At 47.2% G+C, this 27,238-nt stretch overlaps 2 protein-coding genes across 6 annotated transcripts in view; one reads left to right on the plus strand and one right to left on the minus strand.

Annotated features, from left to right (window-relative positions):
- NFKB1 (nuclear factor kappa B subunit 1) overlaps positions 1 to 18,189 on the plus strand; it is a 122,285-nt gene extending 104,096 nt beyond the window's left edge. For all 4 annotated transcript variants that reach the window (XM_060012054.2, XM_060012052.1, XM_060012053.1 and 1 more), the window contains 9 exons: positions 683 to 797; positions 7,606 to 7,807; positions 8,252 to 8,421; positions 8,758 to 8,860; positions 11,520 to 11,644; positions 12,979 to 13,045; positions 13,349 to 13,521; positions 14,274 to 14,454; positions 17,210 to 18,189. In XM_060012054.2, coding sequence (XP_059868037.1) covers positions 683 to 797; positions 7,606 to 7,807; positions 8,252 to 8,421; positions 8,758 to 8,860; positions 11,520 to 11,644; positions 12,979 to 13,045; positions 13,349 to 13,521; positions 14,274 to 14,454; positions 17,210 to 17,367 — 1,294 coding nt within the window. In that variant the 3' untranslated portion in view covers positions 17,368 to 18,189. The remainder of the gene's footprint in view (positions 1 to 682; positions 798 to 7,605; positions 7,808 to 8,251; positions 8,422 to 8,757; positions 8,861 to 11,519; positions 11,645 to 12,978; positions 13,046 to 13,348; positions 13,522 to 14,273; positions 14,455 to 17,209) is intronic.
- MANBA (mannosidase beta) overlaps positions 11,613 to 27,238 on the minus strand; it is a 158,022-nt gene continuing 142,396 nt past the window's right edge. Inside the window, exons 18-25 of one of the 2 annotated variants that reach the window (XM_060012056.1) lie at positions 26,499 to 26,585; positions 23,516 to 26,002; positions 23,144 to 23,290; positions 22,871 to 23,050; positions 22,094 to 22,154; positions 16,152 to 16,219; positions 11,923 to 11,997; positions 11,613 to 11,749 (exon numbers count right to left, since the gene is read on the minus strand). The gene's annotated coding sequence lies outside the window, so the exon portion shown is untranslated. Of the gene's footprint in view, positions 11,750 to 11,922; positions 11,998 to 16,151; positions 16,220 to 17,786; positions 20,073 to 22,093; positions 22,155 to 22,870; positions 23,051 to 23,143; positions 23,291 to 23,515; positions 26,586 to 27,238 lie in introns of those variants that run through there. The other variant, XM_060012057.1, reaches the window with a different exon arrangement.

The raw sequence follows: 27,238 nt of genomic DNA on the forward strand, positions 1-27,238 counted from the left end.
AGGAAGTTGAGGAAGTCTTCTCCAAGGATGTAAGGTTTGCACTGGCATATGAAGGATAAAGAGGTGCCGCTGAGGCAGAGAAGAGGAGCAAAACCATTGCAGGCAGAGGGACTGACTCGGTGGAGAGATACAGTTACATTGTTCCTTCAGAAGTTTGCGTCTAGAGTCTTCTCCCCATAGTTAAGAGCCTGACTCCATTCTCCCCTCTTGGGATCTAGGAAGATCTTAAAAAGCCACCACACTGTATTCGGGAGGAGGTGGCAGAGCTACGGGAGATATCTACACTCTTCTGAACAGATCCTAGTGCAGCCATTTTACACACGTCACCTGTGTGTCGGGGTAAGTCAGGGAAAAGTCAGAGGAGCAAGTGCAAGGCACAGAGGCAGAGCTGGGATTTGAACATAGGTTTCTGTGTCTCGAAGCCCGGGTTCCTTTACACCTCAAGGGTCCAAACTGAATGTCCCCAGAGACCAGAGAGCAGGCAGGTACTGGAAATGAGTAGGCAGTAAAGCCTCCCCACCTTGGATACAAGATGTTTCATAGATTCGAGACACCTGGGGGCCAAAGAAAACTAGGTATGAGAGCCAGATACAGTCTGGGAGTCTAATCCTACCTTGGGAATCTTTTTTTTTTTTTTCCATGAACAGTCTAGTTGATTATTGCCACTATATTTTTGTTCCAGTGTCTTACACTTAGCAATCATCCACCTTCATGCTCAGCTTGTGAGAGATCTGCTAGAAGTCACATCTGGCTTGATTTCTGAAGAAATTATCAACATGAGAAATGATCTCTACCAGGTAAGCAGAAATATCGAGGAGACAACTGTATAAAAATCCATCGTTTGTACATGTGTGCGTGCGCGCGTGTTTCTTAACAGTAGCATATAACGTTAACAGTTAATAAAACAAAATGTCTCTGAAGGTAATATCTTAAAAGCCCATTACATGGGAATGTTCTTTTATGAATTAGGATCCTTTGATCTGTGGGTGCAATAGCAGTCACCCCACAATGAAATTCAGCATCCTGCTGGGGGACTGCAAACTTTAAACTTCAGAAATCTGCCAAAGCAGTCGATCCAGCATAGAATAAATATGTCACATCTGTCAAGAAAAAATGCAATTGAAGAAAAGTTAAGTTTGAAAAGCTAGTGATTTACAAGAATTTTGAAGTCTGCTAAACATGTTGACAGCATCTAGAGTAAATGCATGTCAAATGAAGGGTGCTGAATCAGAATACAGAAAGGTAAAAAGGTTGCTTGAGAAGGAAGAAGTGTCTTTCAGAAACAGAAAGCTCAAGGTGAAGAAAACAGGGGACACCAAAGGGATTTGCCCAAATCAGGTTTACACAGAAATTAGGTGGGTTCAAAAGCAGCTTCGGGACCTCTGTTACAGAGGTCTTCAAATATTTCAGATAGGGGAGTTGACTGGAGACTCAGTGAGGCTGCCTGTTGGGCACATGCAGATTTCAGGTGAGGAAAGGAGATTAAAACTGTTGGACAGAACCAAAGCCTGGATGCTGGGTGTAGGGAGCCGGCAGACCTGGACCAACCTGTCTGGCTAAGGGACCAAACAAGCAGGACGTGAGCAGGGTTCCGCTCTCCAGAGCTGCTCCCTCCTCCCTCCCGGGGCACTCTCTCTTCCTGCTGCCTTTCCCCGGCCCCCTCAGTCTTCTCTACAGACTCCTGGTCTTGCCGCCTTCTCGGCTTTCCTGTTTTCTCCTTCTCTTCACACGAACCAGAGTGACTTCCCAAACTTCCTTGGCCTCTGTGGTATGCTCGGATGCCTGAGTCGAGCACATCCCTTACTCTAAAAATACAGACAGCCATCATGCGTAATTATTTACACAGTAAAGGTGTCTGTTCCAGTTCTCAACTTTTTAAAGCAGGTGATGTGAATCATTTTTATTTCCTCAAAGCAGAAGTCCTGAAATGTTTACATGTATCTCTCGATAGATTTTTATCTGTGGACAGGTGTTTCCCGATAAGGGAAAGTAATGGATGTAAGGCGTTAGGCTTCTTCTTTGGCTGTCATGCTTAAGATCAAAGGAAAAATGAAGTTGGGGATTCTTCACTGACTCATAAAATAACTAGGATGAGGTCTAATTTTAGACATATATTTAAAGGATAGCTTCTTCAGATTTTCATACCATTTTGGGTGTTGCTGGTATTTGGAAAGTCATTTGGCCCTTAGAGCTTGACTCTCGCAGGCTTTTGGACTGATTGTCCCTTTTCACCATCCCAAGTGTACAAATAAAACTAGAAATGGGATGTTGTCACCTCTCAGTCCTCCTTTCGAAGGCAGCTTAACTTCACTGCCTGGAGGTCAGATTGAAGGAATTGCTTGTTTTTCTGTTTATAAATAGGACCTGCAAAGGACACCGCACAACAGGATATTAGTAGTTGTGATGTATTATGTGCCAAACTCCTTACTGTATCATTTGGGTACATATATTGAGACTCTCCAGTGTGCTGGAGACAAAAACTCTCAAACCACCACCTTTGACACTTGTGTGCCTTCTGATTTGGGGAGTCTCAGGAGAATGCAGGTCCGTTTTCCCCACCTTACGTTGTTCTCATTGATGGGCAAGGATTCGGGATCCCCCTGGTTTGCCTTTTAGGTCTTACACACACACCCAATGGCAACTTTTATTTGAGAACTAGAAACCCACTAAGATTTAGACTTTCATTTATCTGTTGTAAACGTTTCCTCTTAGCTATTCGTGATGGGAAATTAGTTCCCTAAGTAATGTGGATTATTTGGCAATTGTCTTAAACATTCTCCCAGAATACCTTTCACTAATCTTAGTACATTTCTGTGGCCATCTGTCACGATCAAATCTCTCTGCCACCCACCCTCTAGAGAAAGACACACTCAAAATAATCCAAGTGCATAGGGTTAAGATTTTTCTGAAAATACTTCTGAAACCTGTTCCCTTTAAACCCTCTTTTCCTCTCCCATTTCCCTCCCCACAACATAAACGACAACTCCAGTGTGTGTGATATCAACTGTTTTATTTGCATATGTTCCTGTAAAACATTAGTGGGGTTTTTGCGCATGTATTGTTTAATGTTTCTAATTATTATAAATATAATATGTATTCATAGTTTTTAAAATAGTACATAAGGATATACATTAGAGAATCAAGGTTACCCTCCCTGGCAGCATATACGTCTGCCAGCCCCACTCCCAAATATAACTATTGTGTTTATAAGTATTTTCCCAGGTATTGGTTACATAAAAATATATATAACTTTAAAATAGATATTTTAGTATATCCTTACACACAGTCCACATTATATTATACATACTGCTCCTGATTTGCATAAACCTTTTTCTTAAATTTTAAATACAATTATAGATTTATAGGTGGTTACCAAAAAAAAAAAGTGTACCAGGAGTCCCACGTACCCTTCACCCAGTTTCCCCAGTGGTAACTTCTTGCATAACTCTTGTCCAGTATCAAAGCCAGGAAATTGACCTTGATAGAATCCACAGATCTCATCTGGGTTTCATCAGTTTTACACACACTCATTTGTGTGTGTCCATATAGTTCTTCATGCACGTATTTTTTTTTTTTTTTTTTTTTGCATTCTGCGGGCCTCTCACTGTTGCGGCCTCTCCCGTCGCGGAGCACAGGCTCCGGACGCGCAGGCTCAGCGGCCATGGCTCACGGGCCCAGCCGCTCCGCGGCATGTGGGATCCTCCCGGACTGGGGCACGAACCCGCGTCCCCTGCATCAGCAGGCGGACTCTCAACCACTGCGCCACCAGGGAAGCCCCATGCACGTATTTTTTAATTGCATAAGTGGCTTTGTGCTACATGTCACTATATTTCTGCCTTCACTGCTTATGCGATTTATCCACGCACCTGTGTGTGCAGCTAGTTCCTTGTTTCTACTCCTGAAGAGGATCCCATAGTTTACATCTTCCACCTGTTATGTACCTGTTCCCCAACAGTGGACACTGAACCAGCTTCTCTCTTCCTACCTGCACAGACAGTACTTCAGTGAAGAGTCTCACCCATGTGCCCTTGTGGATTTGTGTCAGATACACAGACAGGAGTGGGATTGCTGAGGCATTTGTGTACTTGGCTCTGCAGAGTGTCTGCATAAGTCCATATGCCAGCAGGCATGGCATGAAAAGTTCCTGGATTCCTACATTGTGTAACTGCTTAAGATATAATCCTGGGGTTTAAGATCTAAAGCCTAAAATGTCATAGAAAATCATAGGAAAAAAAACTTAAAAAATTTTTTTTTACTCATGGTAAGAGATTTTGTATGATATGAAACTTATATTGAAACTACAGATAATTTTAAATCTCTGAATGGTATCATGTGATTTCAGATCTTTTTTCCAGTATCGTTGTCTTTCCTTTTCCCATCTCCCCAAATAACATATCTGATTATAAACACAGCTTTTATTTACTTATTTATTTTTTGAGAGGAAGGCTCTTGGCTATAATGTCTAAAGTTCTGAGGACATGATTCATTTCAAGCCAGGATATAGTTCTAAGGGATGAAAAAAATAAGGGTGAGAGTGGAAATTTAGAAAAAAAATCCGTTTCTGTTATATTAAATAATCACTGTAGCAGCTTCCCTGGTGGTGCAGTGGTTAAGAATCCGCCTGCCGATGCAGGGGACACAGGTTCGATCCCTGGTCTGGGAAGATCCCACACGCCGCGGAGCAACTAAGCCCGTGCGCCACAACTACAAGCCTAAGCTCTAGAGCCCGCGAGCCGCAGCTACCAAGCCCGTGTGCCACAACTACTGGAGCCCGCGCACCTAGAGCCCATGCTCCGCAACAAGAGAAGCCACTGCAATGAGAAGCCCGCGCACCACAACGAAGAGTAGACCCCACTCGCCGCAACTAAAGAAAGCCCGCACGCAGCAACAAAGCCCAACACAGCCAAAAATTAATTAATTATAAAAAAAATAATCACTGTAATGAGACTTAGGCAGCACAAGCATCTTTCATCCTGTTTACATGTGCCATGCCCCGGCCAGGATGTCGGTGGCCCACCTGTTGTCACTGCTACAGCCACTAACTGCTTACTGAGAAGGAAAGTTTAGGCAAATTGTCACTAGACAGGCTGGATTTCACAGGCTTCTGTGAAATAGACTGACTTGTATAAAAATACACTGCTGTTCTGTGTCAGTGGCCTCAGTTCTTTGAAAGATACTTCCATGATTGTGTCTGTCTTAACTGATTTTGAAAACACACAGTTTTCAAAACATCTCATTTGCATTCACTGAGGTACTGCTTCATGGGCAGCATAATCAAATGGACTGTTTACACACTTATTAGGTGTCAGCAACTCAGCTTGTTTGTCCATCCGAGCCCTCTTAGTGAGAGGTAGTTCTCTGGTCCTAGTATGACTTTGAGAATCCTCTAAAATGGGAGTAGCAGAGTTCTATCCATTGGTCTCATGGAGCCAGTCCACGGAACAGTAGTTTTTAATTTAGCACATTTTTTTTCCATGTCAGTATAGAATGACGGCACCTTTGTTAATTGGTTTCTATCGGGCAGTTTATTTAAACTTCTTCAGTAAAACCATAGCCTTGATTTGATTTGTTAACATGATTTTTCAGCTGAAGGTAGACTCCTAGAAATTCAAGAAAACTAAATTTACTAATAGATGAGTTAACATATCAACAATCACTTGGCTGTAGTGAGAAACAAGAAAGCTATTAAGAATTGTAAATATAAAAAATAATCTTGATAATTGAACGACTAAATGTTAGTCCAGTATATATATTGGATTGGCCAAAAGGTTCGTTCGGTTTTTTCCGTAAGACGGCTCTCACAGCACTTGGTTGTCTTTAGCTTCATTCAAAACAATTTTGTTAGATTGTATGTGACAGCTGTCATATCAGCGTGCATTTAAAAAAAAGACTTACCAAAATTGGTGATTTTTTTGTGTAGCCATTTTAATATTGAAGATGGAAGGAAAACATTTTCGGCCTGTTATGCTTTATTATTTCAAGAAAGGTAAAAACGCAACTGAAACACGAAAAGATTTGTGCAGTGTATGGAGAAGGTGCTGTGACTGATTGAACGTGTCAGAAGTGGTTTGCAAAGTTTCGTGCTGGAGATTTCTCGCTGGACGATGCTCTGCGGTCTGGTAGACCAGTTGAAGTTGACAGCAATCAAATCGAGACATTAATTGAGAACGATCACCATTATACCACTAGGGAGATAGCCGACATACTCAGAATATCCAAATCAAGCTTTGAAAATCATGTGCACCAGCTGGGTTACGTCAGTCACTTTGATGTTTCAGTTCCATGTTAAGCGGGGAAAAAACCTTCTTGACCCTATTTCTGCATGCGATTCTCTACTTAAACGTAACAAAAACGTTCCATTTTTAAAACAAATTGTGACAGGTGATGAAAAGTGGATACTGTACAATAATGTGGAATGGAAGAGATCGTGGGGCAAGTGAAATGAACACCACCAACCACACCAAAGGCCAGTCTTCATCCAGAGAAGGTGATGTTGTGTATATGGTGAAATTGGAAGGGAGTCCTCTGTTATGAGCTCCTTCTGGAAAACCAAACGATTAATTCCAACAAGTACTGCTCCCAATTAGACTAACTGAAAGCAGCACTCGACTAAAAGCGTCCAGAATTAGTCAACAGAAAACGCATGATCTTCCATCAGGATAACACAAGACCGCATGTTTCTTTGATAACCAGGCAAAAACTGTTACAGCGTGGCCGGGAAGTTCTGATTCATCCGCCGTATTCACCAGACATTACACCTTCAGATTTCATTTCGGTCTTTACAAAATTCTCTTAATGGAAAAGATTTCAGTTACCTGGAAGACTGTAAAAGGATAACGCAAGACTGCATGTTTCTTTGATGACCAGGCAAAAACTGTTACAGCGTGGCCGGGAAGTTCTGATTCATCCGCCATATTCACCAGACATTACACCTTCAGATTTCATTTCGGTCTTTACAAAATTCTCTTAATGGAAAAAATTTCAGTTACCTGGAAGACTGTAAAAGGCACCTGGAACAGTTCTTTGTGCAAAAAGATAAAAAAGTTTTGGGAAGATAGGGTTTCCCTGGTGGCGCAGCGGTTGAGAGTACGTCTGCCAATGCAGGGGACGTGGGTTCTCGCCCCGGTCCGGGAAGATCCCACATGCCGCGGAGCAGCTGGGCCTGTGAGCCATGGCCACTGAGCCTGCGCATCCAGAGCCTGTGCTCCGCAACGGGAGAGGCCACAACAGTGAGAGGCCCGCGTACTGCAAAAAAAAAAAAAAAAAAAAAAAGTTTTGGGAAGATGGAATTATGAAGTTGCCTGAAAAATGGCAGAAGGTAGTGGAACAAAAGGGTGAATACGTTGTTCAATAAAGTTCTTGGCGAAAATGAAAAATGTGTCTTTGGTTTTTACTTTAAAAACCAAAGGCACTTTTTTGGCCATCCCAATACTTCATTAGCATATGATGTGGAACAGAGAGTAACTCATTTGCAAAGGTGAGAAGTTAATCTGGGAATGAGAAATGGCCCCTCAGTATGACTCCACCTATTGCAGTCACAGCTCATAAGCCTGTGGGTTACAAGTATGCCGCTGACCAGTGTCATCTCCTGCCTATTCTCGCCAGACACCCTTGCACTTGGCAGTGATCACCAGGCAGGAGGCTGTGGTGGAGGACTTGCTGAGGGCCGGGGCCGACCTCACCCTTCTGGACCGCTCGGGTAACTCTGCTTTGCACCTGGCTGCCAAAGGAGGACACGATGAAATTCTCAGCATTTTACTCAAGCACAAGAAGGCAGCACAACTTATCAACCACCCCAACGGGGAAGGTAAGAGACAGTCACACATCATGGTGTAACCCTCTCTGTCTGCTTTCTACACAAAAAGTAGCTCTCTGGTAAATGTGTGTTATTTGATTGGCACCCCAAAGTGCTTTCCTTAATCACTTAGAATTCATCATCTCTTATGGAAATTTCCATTGCTGGCTGTAGCTAATTCCTTTAAAGATGATTTGGAATAGGCAGTCAGTAGGAGGAAAAAGCAAAGGCCTGAGCAAACACCAGTCTTGGTATGTAGAAAGCATCCGTTATTCGGAGAATGTTTATATGCTCTCAGTGTCTCCTGAGAACGTGAAAGGAGTCTGGGTTTACATGCAGAATAACTGACTTACAGCACCTGTAAAGACTGTCTGAAGGAGAGATTCTGTTGGCACTCGACATGCTGACCCCCGACAGCCTTCCCTCCCCGTGACCGTGCCTGTGCTTGGGCTGCAGGTCTGAACGCCATTCACGAGGCCATGATGAGCAACAGCTTGCCGTGTCTGCTGCTGCTCGTGGGCGCCGGGGCTGACGTCAACGCTCAGGAGCGGAAGTCGGGGCGCACGGCGCTGCATCTGGCCGTGGAGCACGACAACATCTCCTTGGCTGGCTGCCTGCTCCTGGAGGTGAAGGATGCGCTTACCTGCCTTTGCATTCAATTCCCAAAGGGGATTGGGGGAAATCTTTTCGAAGAATGATGTCGCGAACAGGTTATCTCCCTACATTCTGCTCCACCTTTGTAACATCTACTCTATCTACTCGACGCTTCAGAATAGCAGCTCAGGCTCTCCCGGCATCCCTTGCCTGGTTATTTCTAACTGGGGATTTCTTCAATGGCAGAGCCTGCCCAAAATAGCAACAGGGCTGGTAATATGACCCGGGGAGCCATGCAGACAGGGGGAGGCGGGGACAAAAGGGCGAGAGAACCTTGGACTAACCGTTTTCTGTGTGGGGGATTTTAGGGTGATGCCCATGTAGACAGCACCACCTATGACGGAACTACACCCCTGCACATAGCAGCTGGGAGAGGGTCCACGAGGCTGGCAGCTCTTCTCAAGGCAGCAGGTAAGGGAGCCTGGCGGTCGGTGATGGAAAATGTCATCAGGAATGCAAACCCAGCCTCAGTAGAGCAGCCACGCCACCTTCTTAAGCCACAGACCCGCTGCAGAAAGGCACAAGTAAATAAAAGTTCTCTGGCAAATCACATTCAACTGCCGTAGAGGCACTGTTTGGACTAGTAGTCCCGGGCTTCGTGCTGACAGTCACGTTAGTTTTTACTCTCCAGTTCACCTGTTTGTTTTGGATGTGGGTTGTCTTCATTGACTCCCATGACAAGAGCTCTTAACGTTGAATCGAATTCCTTGTAGAACTCGGAGCAGTATCCACCTCAGGTCATGTCACAAGTCCTCAGAAGGAAAAGTTTATTGGTATAAGAAATGATTTAAAGACTTCCTTTTGCAAGAAAGGTCCCTGAGAAGCCAGAGTAATAGGAAGAAACAAGTGGGCGGTGTGTTGAGTACTGTCATGTACCAGGCACTAAACATCGCTAGCTGCTGTTGGGCTGTTGGGCTATAGGCACTCCACACGCACTGTCTCATTTAGTCTTACTTAATCCACAATAACCCTTTGAGACAAAGCCCATTATTAGCCCCATTTTATAGCCAAGGAAACAGACTAGAGAGACTTCTGCATCCCGGTCCCAGGGCCCCAGTAAGGGGCAGAGCTGTGAGTCACACCTCGTCACCCTGAACTTCCAGACTCCATTCTCTCTGCTGTGTTTCTGTCCCCTGTTTTGCTCAAGGATTTGAAGGTGTTATTCCAATTCAATCCTCTCTTCCTGTGAAATACAGAAAAAATTATTCCTGCTCATCCTTGAATCTCTACTGCCTTGTGTATTTAGAACCTCAAAAAATGTTTAATGGAATTGGTATCTCAAGCCTGTCCTGGCCTATGTGATTTACCTCAGAGGTTATTAAATTTTTTTTAGAAAATAAATGCTTCACAAATTCAAGAAAAGAGAAGATTAAATACCTTCTAAAAACAACTGAGGCCAGAAAAATATGAGAACCTTTTCTTTGGCAGCACTACATTTTTCTGACATCACATCCCGAATAAGCAGCAGCCTTTTCTTTCCTCCTTTGTCAAGTTGACGTTCCCGTGAACAAGAGACGATGATTGCAGTGTGGATGAATAGTGTGGGGAGTCACTGGTTATAATTAAGAAATGCCTTCAGACGAGAAGCTCTGACCCTTCCAAGAATGCTTTCTCTCTAATTCTCAGTATCCCATGAAAGGAGTAGCAAGTAGCAGTTTCTCCAGTATATAAATGAAGAAACTCAGAAGAAAAACCTAGTCCTGGGCTTCCCTGATGGCGCAGTGGTTGAGACTCCGCCTGCCAATGCAGGGGACACGGGTTCGAGCCCTGGTCCAGGAAGATCCCACGTGCTGGGGAGCAACTAAGCCCACGCCACAACTACTGAGCCTGTGCTCTAGAGCCTGCTAAGCCACAACTACTGAAGCCTGTGCACCTAGAGCCTAGGCTCCGCAATAAGAGAAGCCACCGCAATGAGAAGCCCGCGCACCGCAACGAAGAGGGGCCCCCGCTCATTGCAACTAGAGAAAGCCCACGCGCAGCAGCGAAGACCCAACGCAGACAAAAATAAACAAAATTTAAAAACAAAATTTAAAAACAAAAACAAAATCCTAGTCCTGAGCTCAGAGTCATGAAGAAGATCACGTAAGGAACAGACCTAGTTAAGCTTCTCCATCTTGGGTCCTGCAAATTGTTCATCCTAGTTTCTCTACTGTTTCCGTGGTCGGGTGACACTTACTGCCCCAGAGATCAGGCTGCAGCTGGGAGAACAGAGTAAGAAGTGGCATGCAGATCCTCTCATTATTATTATTATTATCTCTATTATTATTTATTATCCCCTATTATTGAAGTTGTCAAGAGTCAAACGTCCTCCCAGCAAGACTAAAACAAGGTCCTCTTTCCAAAAGGGGAGCGTGCTGAACTTCCTACTGTTCATCAGGCAGCAATAAAATAGTCTCTCTAAGCCTTTGAGAAGTTAACTCTAGCCTTAATTTTTGAGTTACTTCAGGTGTTTCTCGCTGCTGGCTAAGGAACAGACCAGATTTTCCAAGATTGGCCCTAACTTTTTCAACAACTCCACATCCTACCAGAAGGTTTTCTTGGCATTTTGCGTTTAAGGATCAGTGCCGTACCCAGGAGTAAAGCGGAACAGGTTGGCACTAGACAGCAGCAGCTTTGCTCTTTTGAGCCAGCAGGTGAAGAGGCTGAGAAACGTGCGGCGCTGGGCATCAATTTGAACATTTAGGACCTTAATCCCGAGCGTGCACCCTGGTCCCTGTAAACTGCTGCCGTCGGTCCTCAGGTTAAAGATGCATCGTTCACTTGAAAACTGTCCTATAGCGTCAAATGTGAGAGTCAGCGTGTTCCAGGTCTTTTGTTTTTGAAAGTGTCCTTGGCACTTTCAAAGGACATGGGGTATCTGCAGTCACCTTTACAGTCAAGATGCATTAGAACTTATTTAAATTTAAATTTTTAAGTTTAAAAGCAGGTTTCTGGATATTTCAGTAGAAAATGTGTTTTATATGCTTATAAATAAACATGTTTTATCTGTTTATAGACTCTGACCCCTGCAGGCAGTTAGAAGTTGACAAGATGTGGGTTTACCTAACGCTGTGTTAACTTGACTTCGCAGGAGCAGATCCCCTGGTGGAGAACTTTGAGCCTCTGTACGACCTGGATGACTCTTGGGACGAGGATGGAGAGGATGAAGGAGTCCTGCCAGGAACCACTCCTCTGGATATGGCCACCAGCTGGCAGGTGAGTGCGGCTCCGCCCGTGTGCTCGCTGCTCCTGAGGGAGCTCCAGGTCCAGGGACGTCAGAGCAGGTGGCCTTCCTCGGTCTTTACTCCCCAAAGCACATGCCTGTTATTTTTTAAGAAAGTCTGCTTGTCAAGAGCTGTATTTATCTTGAAAAGCCTATCTGTGAAAGATCTAGGTCAGCAGAGTTCTGAGTGTAAAAGTATATGGCTAATCAGATCAGAGTTAGATGAGAGAAACACAAAATTCACGTTACAGGTTACCCACTCTGAACTTACACCACAGTCGTTCCCATCTCAGTTTCTGAAGCCAGGATAACTGTTACGGTTGGCTTGAACTTCGGTAAGTGATTTCTGAACATAAAAAGAAATGGGGATTCTTCTGAGGATCTGCACAAATGTAAACAAAGTAAACAGCCTTAAAGCTTTCCTCGGAACTCTGCTGACCTGAGATCTGAAGGCGAAAGCAGTTACTGGGTCTTTTGGGCGTCGGGAGGGGAGCCAGAGGGAGGAGGTGGGCGGCCCAGCTGAATATTAACCCTTCGCAGGGCCAGGTGCCGCTCCCTGTCCAAAACTGCCCGCTTGCCCCTCGCGGGCCGCGTGGGTTGAGCTGAGTGACCCTGGCGGAGAGACCACACGGCTCTCTTTACATTGAACGCCTGGTTTTCCCAGAAGCCTCACCACAGAACACAAAGATAACCCACTTCAGTGACCCCATGTGGTCCTCGCCCAGGTCAGCCAGCCACCGAGTGACTGCAGAGAGCGCAGAACAGCCCCCAGAGCTATGCAGTTTTGGTTTTTTCCTCCCTTTTAACCTAAGACTTTTCTGGCCCCGCAGTTAAAACGTGGATGGTGCCAGGAGGCTGACCCCAAGCCCTGTGAGCGTTTGTACACCTCAGTTTGGGCACGTTCGTAAAACTCGCTCTCAGAAGCCTTTTCACTAGGGAGGAGGGGCAGCCGCAGAGCCCAGCTTCACAGCTCAGCGTGAGCTCAGCCCCCTCCCTAGCTCTCAGGGAACATCGCTGACCCACACGTGGCTGACTGGGTGGCCTAGACTGCCTCTGCCCCTCAGCAGGGCCGTGGCCTTGGCTCTGTGTGAGGCTGGGTTGGGTCTTGCTCCCCACCTCAGGCGGCTCCCGTGGAGCACAGCCTCCCAGGCCCAGAGCCCCCCAGAGGGCACGCGTATTCCCGGGCGATGGTACTGACCCCTCTTCCCATTTGGGGTCCTGGCCCCTCCCGAGGAGGACACGCCGAGTCCTTTATATTACAGAGAAGCAGATTTCCCTCATGGTCCCTGTAACGTGCAACATCTCCCCGTGCTGTTCCTCCCAACAGGTATTTGACATATTAAATGGGAAACCCTATGAGCCAGAGTTTACATCTGACGATTTACTGGCACAAGGTGAGTTGTGGGAGAAGCGGGTTCTTTGAGCCAGTGTCATCTCCACCCTGTCACTGAAGGGGGGGGGGGTCAGGGTGTGCTGTGAAAGGCACAGGGGCTTCTCTCAGAATCAGGAGACCCTGGAGGGGCGCCACGGAGAAGGTCCGGCTGTAAATTACGACAGCGTGGGCTGCTGCCGACTTCCACGTGAAGGAACGTGACTGCTTCCCCGGGGCGGGAGGGTGAGCGGTGTGGCAGTGATCCATCCCTCCGGAGCGTCTCTGGTCGGTTAGGACGGTCGTGTTTCTTCTTTATTCTCTTCAGGAGACATGAAACAGCTGACTGAAGATGCGAAGTTGCAGCTCTACAAGTTGCTAGAAATTCCTGATCCAGACAAAAACTGGGCTACTCTGGCACAGAAATTAGGTTTGGGGATACTAAATAATGCCTTCCGGCTGAGTCCTGCTCCTTCCAGAACTCTCATGGACAACTACGAGGTAACACGTCGTCTTACATCTTTGACTACGTTTATTTGACTTTGCTCTGTTAACACCATTGGCCGGAGCATACTCCCTTTCCTTCTCCCTTAACTCTGAGGTAGAAAATCAGTCATTACCCGTGTCCTGGGAGGGTTGACCCAGGACAGCAGGAAACCCACCTTGGCTGTTTTCAGACACCTTGAGACTTGCTGCAGAAATGCTACTTAGAGTGTCAGGATGGTCACAGAACTTTGATCTCGCTGAACAAAGACGAAAGACTGTAATCAACCTTCATGCCTTGCCCTCCCCAAGAACATGCCTTGATCGCATGTCAGCACATGGAACCAGTGACGTGACTCCTTGCGGAGCCATTACCTGGTGATGCTTTCCTTTCTAAAACGAAAAGGTAGAAAAACACGGGGTGAAATTACTTTCTGTGGCAAAGTTCATCATCAGCTCGTTTCTCAGTGGTTTCCAGAGCTTCAGGGATATGGGGTAGACTTCACTCTGGGTAGAGTTTTACTGCCTCAGCACCTTCTCTGCTTACTATAAAGTGCTTCTCCGTGATTTCCTGAGTGGTCTTTGAGCTGAAACAGGAAACTTGATTCAAAGACCGCGTATCTTTGAGTTGCTCTCTGCCCTGAGAGCAACCTCCCAGGCTGCCGGCTATCTCGGGGGAAGGGGCGTGCTGTCGTGTTCACAGCCTGCCTGCTTGTCCCTGCACAGCTTTGAACGCAGAGACATCCTCTTTCTTCATTTCTGTCTCGCAGGTCTCGGGGGGGACAATAAAAGAGCTGGTGGAGGCCCTGAGGCAGATGGGCTACACCGAAGCCATTGAAGTGATCCAAGCAGCCTACTGCACGTCGGGCAGTGCGGCCACCAGCCCGGTGGAGGCTGCCCCCCAGGCCCACTCGCTGCCCTTCTCGCCTGCTTCCACAGGGCAGCAAATAGGTAAAGAAAAAGGATTGAAAAAGCGGTCGAGACATTTCCCCGCCCTGCCAGGCTGGCGCCTTCAGCCTCTGGGGCTGTGGTCTGTCCTCCCCACCACCACCTCCCGGACACGCCGTCCGCTACATCCGTCTCCCTCGGGGACCATAGGTTGTACTGTCTTCCCCTCCGGACGCTACCATTCAGGGGAGGGGCTGTCCCCACAACAGCCACATGGGCACCCGAGTCGCTCAGGTTCACGGTAAATACCAAAACAGCAGGCTGCAGGCGGTGAAGGCCAGCATTACTTCTCTCACTGCTTAAATTTACGAAAGAGAGAGAAACGTCCAGACCCGGGTCGGTGGAGGCAGGACTAGCGCCCCAGGCTGTGGACTGACGCTGCGATGTTTCCCACCGCTGCCCAGGCTCCCCTCCTGTGGTCCTGTCTCTCCTCCCTTCAGCCTCCCCCCGCGTCCACAACGCTGCCCCGTCACCCCACCTAGAACGCGTGCCCTAATGGACTCCCAGCGCCACAGTCCTCCATTTCCCTTCAAATGTATTCTCCCGCCCTAACAACCATTTCTCTCATGCTCTCTCCTCCTACGCTGCCCACACCCCTTCCCACTCCTCACTCATCCCGTGTCCTCGCCTCACTCCACCGAGAACAGAGAAACCACTAGACTTCTCTCATCTTTGCACCATCAGACCTCCAGCCCGCCTGGGCCTGCCTCCTGCCCAGCCAGGTCCTGCTCCTCTAACCCTCGCTTTGCTCTCATGCCTTAGCATTTTCTCCCTCCCGACTAGATCCCCTCGCAAGCGTGCTGTAGTTTCTCTCATCTTTTCAAAAGAAGACGGAAACAAACATCCCCTTGATTCCCCCATCCCCTTTAGCCGCAGCCCGATTTCTCTGTTCTCCTACCCAGCCAGGCTTCCCGGAAGAACTCTGTAGCGTTCTTCTCTCCACCTCCTCTCCTCTCTCCTCGACACCCTGTGCCTGCACCAGGCCCCTCTCACCACGAGGACCGGCGTCTGCTCACATCTGGTCGCCATCCGCTCGCAGCGCGCATCCCGGGGGACCCCTCTTCAGACAGCCTCCCCTCCGGGCTCTCCCCTGGCACGCTCACCTCCACACTCACCTTTTAAAGTTGCAGCCTCCAGAGCCCCATCCTAGGTGCTCCTTACTTGTCCTCACCTGCCCAGGACTCTTGATACCCACTCACAGTCAGGCTCTGCGCTGGCCACGGCGGTCACAAGCACTGCTATCCTCCAAGAGGTTGCGACTGCGTGTGAACGCTCGCTGGCCCCGACCGCCCCCACCCAGCCCACCTCCATCTCTTGCCTTGATGCCTGCCGCAGCTCCTAGTCAGTCTCCCTGTTTCCAATCTCTCCACCCGCCTTCAGGCCATTCCCTACACAACAGGTAGTGTGATTCTTTTTAAAAATGACGTTCCTCCCTCCCCTTCATTCAGCCATTCAACAGATCTCTACTGAGCACATCTGGCGTGCCCACCCAGCAGTGTTGCAGGCGTTGAAGATGGGTCAGTGAGCAGCAAAGACAGTGTCCCTGCTTTATCTGCTCTCTCTTTAAACATCGCTTTCGCCTGTGCTTCCTCCTGCCCCCCTGCCCTGCCGCGTGTTCCTTCTGCCCCCCCAGATCACTAGTCCGATCCAGGCTCAGGGTCTTTGAGCTTTCTCGTCCCCTTCCCCGCAAAGGTCCTTACCTGGCGGGCTTCTTCTTGCCGTTCAGTTTCAGCACTGGTGTCACCTTGCTGGGGTGGGAGGGCCCTTCCTAGGGGAGTGAGGACAGGTGTTGTGCACGCTTTAGAAAGGAATAGCGTATCCACCAGAAAACCACCCACATCTCCTGTCATATGACCTGACGCTCCGTCTGCACAAACAAAGAAGTAGGTAAATACTTATATTTTAAAAAGCCTTAAGCCCTCAATTTGTAGTTATTTTTAAAATACCTCACAGTTCCTAGCACATAACAGAAACCCATAAAGATTGATGGGTTGAATAAATCAATGACAATAGCCATGCCCCTGCCATTAAGGTCTTAACGTTTTAACACTGGAATTTAATATACAAGAAGATAGCTTTTTGATTCGCATACGGTAGACTTCTGTTTCCTTGGTCACTCTCTCCCTATAGGAAATAATTCACATTGCTCAGATCCCTCAAGACACTTCTCAAAGGAGAATCTGACCTAATTGCCCAGTAGAGGCTCATTTTCATCAAAATCACTCACTTTTTTGGCTACCAAAATATTTTTGAGGCAATGTATAGTGTCTAATAGCATACGAGGCCCAGAGGGAGATCTCATTTTTATTTCCTACTTCTGTCACCAATTTATTTTGCCTACGTTCAGCAATTTCCCCAGCTATAAAATAGGTAATACAGTGGGTGGAAAAAATACACCTAATTTCTAAGAAAAAAAAAAAAAGGTACACTTTGAGTCTAGAGAATTCAGAAAGGATTCTGATAAACATGAGGCTAGATTATAAGAAAGAGAGGTGAAAACACTTGGCTAACTTTGACATTTTCACACTTTTTATAAAGCTCAGTGTTTTCTGTCCCCCCCCACCCCCCCAATTCCCCCCCCAACCCCGCGCCGTGAACAGTAGCAACACCTGGGGCGGCGTAGGTGGGCCCGTGGTGACTGGTGGAGGGGAACAGGCAGAATTCTGCAGCCCACGAGCCTTCCAGATACACACGGGAGCCCAGCGGGGATGGCCGTGTTCCCCGTGCACCCCTGTGAGTCCGTGCTTTCTCCCCCCAGACGAGTTCCGGGACGACAGCGTCTGTGACAGCGGCGTAGAGACATCCTTCTGCAAACTCAGCTTCACAGAGTCTCTGACCAGCGGCAGCTCCTTGCTAACTATTAACAAAGTGCCCCACGATTACGGGCAGGAAGGACCTCTAGAAGGCAAAATTTAGCCTGCTGGCAGCTTCCAACACCGAGTAAACCAAAGCTCTGAAATTCCATCGCGTTGTCCAGAGGAAGGAAGTGCATCCGAAGTGCTCCGAGGAATACCGGCCTGCTTGGATCGCGCTGGGTGTAATTCAAGGCCTTAAACGTGGATTTCTTCTTTGGTTCTGAAATGAATTTTAGTTCAGTTGACTTACCGATAGCGTCTACGATCACAGCCCGCGGCTGGGCTGACGCCTCTTCGGGAGTGCAGTAGCTTGTTGAGCTTTACCAGCTGCTTTCTGTTCTCATTGCTGCTGTCCCTCTGCTGCTTCCCCACTGTCATTAAAAGTTGTCACAGTCCCTACTGGGTGTTCCTTCTGGCCGTCCATAGCACAGTTGTGCATTCAGATTAAGGATTATGAATTTTAAAGTGAGAGTTATTTGGTGTGTGATTTAAAAAAAAAAAAAAAAAAGAAGGCTCATTAGGACTTCCCTGGCTGTCCTGTGGTTAGGACTCGGTGCTTCCACTGCAGGAGGCCCGGGTTCGATCCCTGGTTGGGGAACTAAGATCCCGCAAGCTTGAGTGGCTGGAAAAAAAAAAAAAAAAAAAAAAAAAAAAAGCTCACTGCTTTTCCTAATGTGGTTCTCTCTGTGATTTGAAAAAAGAATATGTACATGTCAGTATTTAAACATGGTTACAATCAGTCCTGAAAATGGTATTTCCCCCCTTGGCTGCATTTTGCTATTGTAAATATGTTTTTTAGATCAAATACTTTAAAGGAAAAAATGTTGGATTTATAAATGCTATTTTTTATTTTACTTTTATAATAAAAGGAAAAGTAAATTGATGAGCTCATCTTGTTTGATCTCTACAAATATTTTTCTAAGATTATTCCTTATAATCACGGGATCATTCCATAGCCTGGTTCTCACATTCACAGTTCCCTCTAGAATCAATTTTTTGATCCAGAAATGAGCAAAAAAAAAAAAAAATATTTCAACCTGAGATGAAAGCTTTGGGTTTGTCAAATCCTTGCCAGGCTCATTTCATTTAGGCTGTGTCACTTCATCTTCCTCCATCATCTCATGCAAAACTGTTTCCTCTTCAACCCTCAGTGTGTTCCCAACGCCTCTGCGATGCATAAAGTATTGAAAAGCCTTCCAGCACGAAGCTTTGCTGAACTCTTCACTCAAGAGGTTGAAAATAAGGGAGAGGAGAAATGAAAAGTGTTTGAATGAGGTGCTGTGCAACCCAGATCCTTCTTCCACAAAGGACTTGTCAGCCCAGCTGCTGGGGGCACACTAAACCAGTCCTTCATTGTCATTTCAACAGTCTTCACCAGCTATAGATTCCATCTCAAGAAACCACTTTCTTTGCTCATCCATAAGTAACTCTTCATCCCTTTAAGATTTATTATGCGGTTGCAGCACTTCAGTCACATCTTCAGGCTCCACCTCTAATTCTACTTATTGTTTCCACCACATCTGCAGTTCATTCCTCCACTGAAATCTTGGCCCCCTCAAAGTCGTCCATGAGGGCTGGAATCAACTTCTTCCAAACTCCTGTAGGAATGTGGATACTTTGACCTCTTCCCATGGATCATGAATATTCTTCATGGCATCTAGAATGGTGAATCCTTTCCAAAAGGTTTTCAATTGAATTTGCCCAGATCCAGCAGAGGAATTTCTACCTATAGCCTTACAAAGTGTATTTCTTAAATGATAAGACTTGAAAGTGGAAATTACTCCTTGATCCACGGCTGCAGAATGGATGTTGTGTTAGGAGGCATGAAAACATCATTAATCTTATTGTGCATCTCCATCAGAGCTCTCAGGTAACCAGGTGCGTTGTCAATGAGCAGTCCTATTTTGAAAGAAATCTTTTTCTGAGCAGGAGGTCTCAACAGTGGGCTTAAAATAGTCAGCAAACCATGTTGTAAACAGATGTGCTGTCATCCAGGCTTTGTTCTTCCATTTATGGAGCACAGGCAGAGTAGATTTAGTGTACTTCTTAAGGGCTCTAGGGTTTTTGGAATTGTTAAGTGAGCACTGGTTTCAACTTAAAGCCACCCGGTACATTAGCCCCTAACAACAGAATCAGCCTGTCCTCTGAAGCCAGGCATTGACTTCTGCTCTCTAGCTATGAAAGTCCTGGATGGCATCTTCTTCCAGTAGAAGGCTGTTTCATCGGCATTGAAAGTTTGGTGTGTGGTGTGGCCACCTCGTTCAGTTATCTTCGATCTTCTGGATAACCTGCTGCTTCACCTTGCTCTCTGATGTTATGGAGACGCCTGCCTTCCTTCAACCTCTTGAGCCAACCTCTGCCAGCTTCAGACATTTCTTCTGCAGCTTCCTCACCTTTCTCAATCTTTACAGAACTGAACAAACGGAGGGCCTTGCTCTGGAATAGGCTTTGGCTTAAGGGAATGTTGTAGCTGGTTTGATCTTCTATCAGCAATAAGGCTCTTTTGCTTTCTTACCTTTGGTGTGTTCACTGGAGGAGCACGTTTCATTCCCTTCAAGAACGTGCAACTTTTTCCTTTCACTTGAACACTTAGAGGACTTTGTAGGGTTATTAACTGGCCTGATTTCAATATTGTCGTGTCTCAGGGAATAGAGAGGCCCAAGGAGAAGGAGAGAGACAGGGAACAGCCATTCGATGTAGCGGTCAGAACACACACATCATTTATCGGTTAGGCTCACCGTCTTCTATGGGCATGGTTTGTGACACCTCAAGACAATTACAATAGTAACATCAGAGATCACAGATCACCATAACAAATACAATAATAATGAAAAATTCGAAATATTTCAAGAATTACCAAATTGTGACACAGAGACACGAAGTGAGCAAATACTGTTGTAAAAAATGGCGCTGGTTAACACAGGGTTACCACAAACCTTCAACTGATAAAAAAAACAAAACAAAAACCCCCTGCAATATCTGCAAAGCGCAATAAAGAAAAACGCAATCAAACGAGGAATGCCTGTATTCCAGTTTTCGAAAGTTCTACGTTTAAAGTAAAAACAGTAGCTTGAGTCTCCATGATTCTCCAACAGCAAACCCACGCCTCCATTCCTCCGCCAGTTTCATTCCTCTGTGAGAAACAGCTATTTTCCAGGCGGCCACGACGAGGCCTCCGGTCTTACGGTATCGTGCGGACACTCCTCCTCCTGAGGGGAGGGGCCTACGTTCCTTCCCTGTACATCTAGCCGGGTGTGTGACAAGGGGAGAAGTGATGCTAAGGGATTTCCAAGGTTAGGTAAGAAAATGCAATACAACTTCAGTCCCCCTGGGTCGAGTCTCTCCCTCCTGGAACCCAGTCACCAGGCATGCTCTGAGGGAGCCAGTGGCCACGTGGAGAAGCCACGTGTAGGTGTTCAACCAACAGCCTTCACCAAGGTCACAGCCAACGCCGGCGTCAACCGGCAGATGTGTGAGGGAGTGAAGCTTTGAGAGGATTCCAGCCAGAGTCACACCTGACTAGCCTTCACACTGCCTCAGCTGACACGCGGAGGCCTGCCGCAGTGGCAGATTCAGGAGTAAATGAAACAATGGCTGATGTTTTCAGTCTTAGGTGTGGGCTGGCTTGTTACCATCTCCAGGTCTCTAGCCCAACAATTCCCACACCAGGAGGTCACTTTAAAGAGACGCTGACGGCAGCAGGAACAACGAAGCAACTCATGCCCAGACTAAAAATAACATTCCCCTACTTTAATAAGAAGCCCTGCTTCTGTTCCAGAAACTTCCTCTCTCTCCTCCCAGATTGCAGCACTGGCCTGAGCCTCTGCATGGTGCTCAGACAAAAAGGCTACCAACGCTGTCTGTGCCTCTGAGGAAGGAGTGTTTTTCATTTTGGACCAGCAGATGGGGAAAAATACCAGAAGGAATGCAGGAGGCAGGTGGAAAGCTACAATGGGCCTGAAATAAACCTTCCCAGGAAGCTGTCTCTCGGCAGGAAGCCATTTAAAAATAGCTTCCTGGACTTCCCAGGTGGTGCAGTGGTTAAGAATCCACCCGCCAATGCAGGGGACACGGGTTCAAGCCCTGGCCCGGGAAGATCCCACATGCCGCGGAGCAACTAAGCACGTGCGCCACAACTACTGAGCCTGTGCTCTAGAGCCCGTAAGCCACAACTACTGAGCCCGCGTGTCACAACTACTGAGCCCACATGCCACAACTACTGAAGCCTGCGCACCTAGAGCCCGTGCTCTGCAACAAGAGAAGGCACTGCAATGAGAAGCCTGCGCACCTCAATGAAGAGTAGCCCCCACTCGCCACAACCAGAGAAAGCCCACGCGCAGCAACAAAGACCCAACGCAGCCAAAAATAAAAATAAATAAATAAATAAAATAAAAATAGCTCCCTTAGAACCTTCGTCATCTTTTGAGCTTTCTCTACCCTGCAAGCATAACCTAGACTTTTTCAGGATCGGCAGTCTTTCTTTTTTGGCTGTAGGAAGCCAGCCTGCTACTCATTTACCCACCGGAGTCCCCTGCAGTAGTTGGATGTGGCGAGGATATTCCCAGCACCATCTCGGAGGGCAGCCCCACAAACCCACAAACCGGACCCTCTGCATCTTAGCAGGAGAAAAGAGGGGAAGGAGTCAGGCAGATTTGAGCATTTGTTATTTGCCAGCCCCTTTGCTTTAATGAATTCTAGTGATAATTCTCATGACATCCCCATGGGGTACATATTTAACCCCAATTTTACAATGAGGAAACAGATAATCTGAATATTAACTAACTCACCCCAGATTCAAATCCAGGTGTGTCTGATTCCACAGGTTATTCTTTAGCCATATCTGAAGTCCTGTATGTAAGAGAGAAAGAAAAAAATCCATGCAAATCTGTATAAGGATGATGGAGTCATAATGTACCCCAGGCAAAATGCAAAGTGAACCCAGAGTATCACTAAAAAGATATGTTGCTTAAATGTCCACATGACTTGATTTCCCCTGTAATAACAGGCTAAGATGCTTAACTATAAATTATTCATAGACTGGAGGTCTCTAGTTACATCTCTTTCTCCTTCTTATTTTGTGTTTTGGGGGGAATTTTCTTTCTGATTGTGCTTCCACAAGTAATGGACTTAGGGAGGCACAGAAGTCCAGAGAAGGTGGAACTAAAATTCTTCTATTTTCTTAAGGATCACAGAACTTAGGGCTAGACAGTATCTTAAAGATCATCTAAATAAATCATACAAATTGCCATCTTTTTTTAAACACCTACGACGTGAAAACATCTCCTCCCTATAATCCTCAGTATAGCTGCTGCTTTGTTTCACCACCAATCCCACAGACTACAAGTTCCTGTCCATGGGTTTTCTAGGTTCGTAGCTTGGGTTTGGGGTTGAGGGAAGTGCTGAGGAGGGGCGTGAAATTAAATGGATAGCATTCTCCGTTATTATAGATTCCACTGTGTTAGTAATAGCCTGCTTCCATTACCCTGGACAAGTGACTAGGTCCACAAATTGTTAAAGTTTCTTAGAATAAGAGGGAGGAAGGGGCTGAGACAGCATTTTCTCACCTCCAGCAATTAGCTTTTCCATGTTGATAACTCTCTCCAAAATGATTATTTCATTAAGATATCACAACAACCCTCAAGGAACGAAGATATGTATTCGGTCTAGATCTCTCGAGCATCTGTCACCTGCCAGGCTCTACAGTGAGTGGTGACTCATTATCCCATATCACTTGTTCAGAAACTCTGTGAAGTAAGAACTTTGTTGCAGTTTTACAGATGAGGAGACTGAGGCACACATAAAGCATTTAAACCACAGGATCTCCCGTCTCCACTCACGTGTTTCAATAAACCACACTTGCAGTAGGGGACAGGGGTGAGTAGGGCGTCTCTCTTCCACATAGTCATGAAGGGATCCAGGCTGACAGTGACTCTCCCGCCAACCCTTGGCTCCTAAGGTCTTGCTGGGGGTGATGGTCCGGTCAGCTGGAAGGGAGAGCACGGAGAAGTACATGTGGGGGTTTAGAATGGGCTCCTTCCTCCCTCACATTGCACTGGAAAAAAACTTTAGTCCCATGGCCACACCAAGAGCTGGGAGGCTACCTACGTGGGTGATGTGATTTTGTTCCCAGTATCAGGTTCCCAGTATCAGGAGGGGGGTTGCTTTTGGCAAACAGGTCCCGGTTTCTGGCACAAATCAAAATTCCTTACCTAAAGGATGGAGATTGAACCTGAAGTTCCTTCGAGTTCCAACTTGTGTGCAAACATCCACTCACTCTGAAAGTCACCTGCAATCATGGTAAATGGCCATGACCAAGGGCAAAATCATTTCCCTGGATTAAGAAGGAAAGCAGCATTGGAAGGACTGTCACAGGTTCTCTTACGGAAATCCTCAGAGATGACCAAGGGTATTAGATCAGGTAGGATGAGGGGAGGGACAGCTACCGCAGCAACGTCTTGTTATCCCTGCTCTGACTCAGGAGGACTCCCGCTCTCCAGCCTCCATGGTCTGTAGTCCCTTAAGTGCCGTGCAAGAGCCCTTGGGCATGATGATGCTAAAGCTGAAGGTCTTCAAGGGGCCGTGGTGCTTGGGATCCCACCCAAAGGAGAGGGACAAGCAAGTTCATCTTTCTTGCAGTCTGCAGAGAACTGGCAGAAGACTAGCAGATGAAACTGAATTCTAGCAATCCCATCTCCCAGGCTTCCTTCTTGGGACTCAGGAAGCAGAGTTGGTGCTGAAGATGGTGAGATGAAACCTCGAATACGATGGCATCAGCTCAGGGAGGGTGACGAGTTGATGCCGGATACCAGATAACCATGTTGCTAGGTCTATTCTCTGGCCAGAGAGATTTTTTCTTTCCAAACCTGTTTTACAGTTTTCCTTCCCTTCCTAAGGCAAGAATGCACAACTGAAGTTATTTTTGCTTCAAAAATTTTAAATGAAGGGCTTCCCTGGTGGCGTAGTGGTTGAGCCTGCCAATGCAGGGGACACGGGTTTGTGCCCCGGTCTGGGAGGATCCCACATGCCGTGGAGCGGCTGGGCCCGTGAGCCATGGCCACTGAGTCTGCACGCCCGGAGCCTGTGCTCCGCAACGGGAGAGGCCACAGCAGTGAGAGGCCCGCGTACCGCAAAAAAAAAAAAAAAAAAAATTTTAAATGAGAAACTTCATGCCATGATTTTTTTCTTTTGCAGGACAACCAGTTTGTCACTTTGTTCAAATGTAAATGTTCTCTTTTGCTTTTGAAATAAACTTCCTTTCGTAATTTTGAAAAAATATAAAAACAAAACTTGTAAACATGAATGCTGCCTTTTACAAGATATTTTCAAATATTTATTCTCATAACAATCTGAGAGGTTAAAAGCAGGCAGGGGGAGTAATTCCTGCCATTTTCCACAGAAACAAAAAGATGCTGAGGTGCCTGGAGGTCCCCAGTCTAGTGTAAGGGGCTGGACTCAGCCATCAGTGCTCACACTGTGCTCCTGGGCCTCTCTCCACAGGCAATCACGGACCGCACGGCTGCTCTGAAAGGCAAGGTGGCGTAGACGTGCCCAAGAGGGGTAGGCGAAGCTGCCCAGGTGCCGGCACTGAAGGCTGGTACACCAGTGGGAAACGGGCATCCCATCAACAAAGGACTCGGCGGCTTCAGCACGTGAGGCACTCACGCTAGTCTCTGCAAATGAACCCCAGAGGGGCTGCGAGAGCCATGCTGGTTTTCTCTCCCTACCCAGCCTCCTTCAGCCTCACTCTCCTTCTTTGGCTCTGGAGCCCTCAGAAGCTTCATCTCCACACCCTACCTGGTTCTGCCCATTTCCTTGTGTCCCTTCCATCCCACCAAAATTCAAGCCAGGGCATCCGAAATGCTCCCCAAGGGGCACCGTGTTCATGCGGAATCCTGTCTCATAGCCTGGCCCAGAGAGCCCAAAGGATCAGCAGTCACATCCCTGTGAAGACCCCCCGCAGCTCCACAGGCAGGTACCACCACCCGAGCAGGGCCGCCCAAAAGACACATTCCCGTCTCCTTCCTAAGTACCACCCCCTACACCCCTTCCATCGCCGCCTGGGCCCCAGCACCAGGGGTGACTTTACCTCTCCCACAGACGGGGACATACATGCTCAGGAAGTATTTATGTGCTCATGGACGACTGGGCAAGTCAGCCTGATGCCAAAGCAGCCCTTAGCCGTCTTCTCCTTCCCAGTGTTGATCTGGGAAGGTCAGAGTCACCATCTGGCCCCGACTGCTTTCCTACCTCACCAAAAGCACGTCTTGAATGATGATCAACATATGCACACAGCAAATGCACCAGAGACCGTTCGTTTTAGTTCTGGAAGGCAAAGAGACTCCAGGTTTAAAGCTTCAAGAAAGAATGTGTGGCCAGCGAGTCACCCACAGGGCCACCGCCTTAGACAGAAGAGGCCATGCTGGACCAGGAAAGACCCTCCATCGCTCCCTCCATCACCGGAAGTTTGGGCCTTTCTGCAAACCATGCCGTAACTCACGGTTTCAGTAACTCACGGTTTCAGTCCTTCTCGCTCGTCACCGTGGCTTTTAAGAGATCATCTGACTTCTCCCCCATCCATCAGCTATGCTGGAGGCTTTGTGCCAAGTTTTCATAGCTCCGTAGCAGTTAAATTGGGATTAAAAATCATTTAGATGCCCTTTTGCCCAGGTAGCAACAATGAAGGGAAACGAAATAAACTGAAAGGCAGACAGCAGAAAGAGTCTCTCTGCAGGTCTGACCCCTGGGATCATCAGCCTCACGGGTGCCCTGCCTCTGAGCCCTGGAGCTTAGACAAAGCTGCTGCCTTCCTTCCTCCCTCTCTCCCTCCTCCCCGCTTTCTCCCTCTATCCATCCCTCTTTCTTTCTCTCCTTCTCTCTCCCCGTCTCTTTCTTTCAAGAAAGACTCCAGAATTCCAGGACACTGGCATCCAGCTCTCTGAAGCCTGGACAGGGGACGGGGGTGGGGGGTGGTCCCCACAAGCTCTTCCTTAGACTCCCCTCCCCGCTTTACTCTGGGGGAGCTTCTGGGAAACCAGTGCCCTGGCCCAGGGTCCCCTCCAGCCACCACCAGCCTCATTTCCTGTGCACAAGAGGCCTCTGCTGGAAGAAGCAGAACTTTGCACCATCACCGAACAGCTGGCATGCCTCTTGTTACTCAAATTTTTGCGTCAGTAAAATTGGAAGGAGGCTCACCAAAAGCAAGAAATTTAGAAATTCTTCGGCTTACTGCCTGAAAATTTCTCCTCTAACTCAGGTCACAGAAGACTGACGATTCTTTTCCTTTGGTAGAGAAAACTGAAATCATTCTGTTTCTTTTGGCAGAAATGTAAGACCCCTAGGCCTGATCGTCCCAGCCACAGCCAACTGTATGCTGTGAGGAATAACCATCATAAGCCAGCACTTAGAACTCACTTACCCGTCCTAGGCATCGTACATCCTTTATTTGACGTAATCTTCACAGTTCTATGAGACGGTAATTCCTATTAACCTCATCTTAAAGATGAGGGAACTGAGGCTTAGAAGTTAAGTGATTTGTCCAAGTTCAGTACGTGTTAGAGCCAAACTTGCATACTGGAGGTTTAATATCAGAGCAAGAGCCTGTACTGCCCTCTCCAAGGTCCGGCTATGTCTCACCTGCAAGCCCTGCCTTTATCCACAAGAATACTTTTGATTACAAAATCAGAACACCTGACTATGAGTGGATTAAACAAATAGAGGCTTTCTTTTAAAAATATCATTGTGGAGGCTTCCCTGGTGGCGCAGTGGTTGAGTCCGCCTGCCGACGCAGGGGACACGGGTTCGTGCCCCGGTCCGGGAGGATCCCACATGCTGCAGAGCGGCTGGGCCCGTGAGCCATGGCCGCTGAGCCTGCGCATCCGGAGACCGTGCTCCGCAACGGGAGAGGCCACAGCAGTGAGAGGCCTGCGTACCGC

This window comes from Delphinus delphis, chromosome 5, assembly GCF_949987515.2.
Source record: "Delphinus delphis chromosome 5, mDelDel1.2, whole genome shotgun sequence".
Lineage (NCBI taxonomy): Eukaryota > Metazoa > Chordata > Mammalia > Artiodactyla > Delphinidae > Delphinus > Delphinus delphis.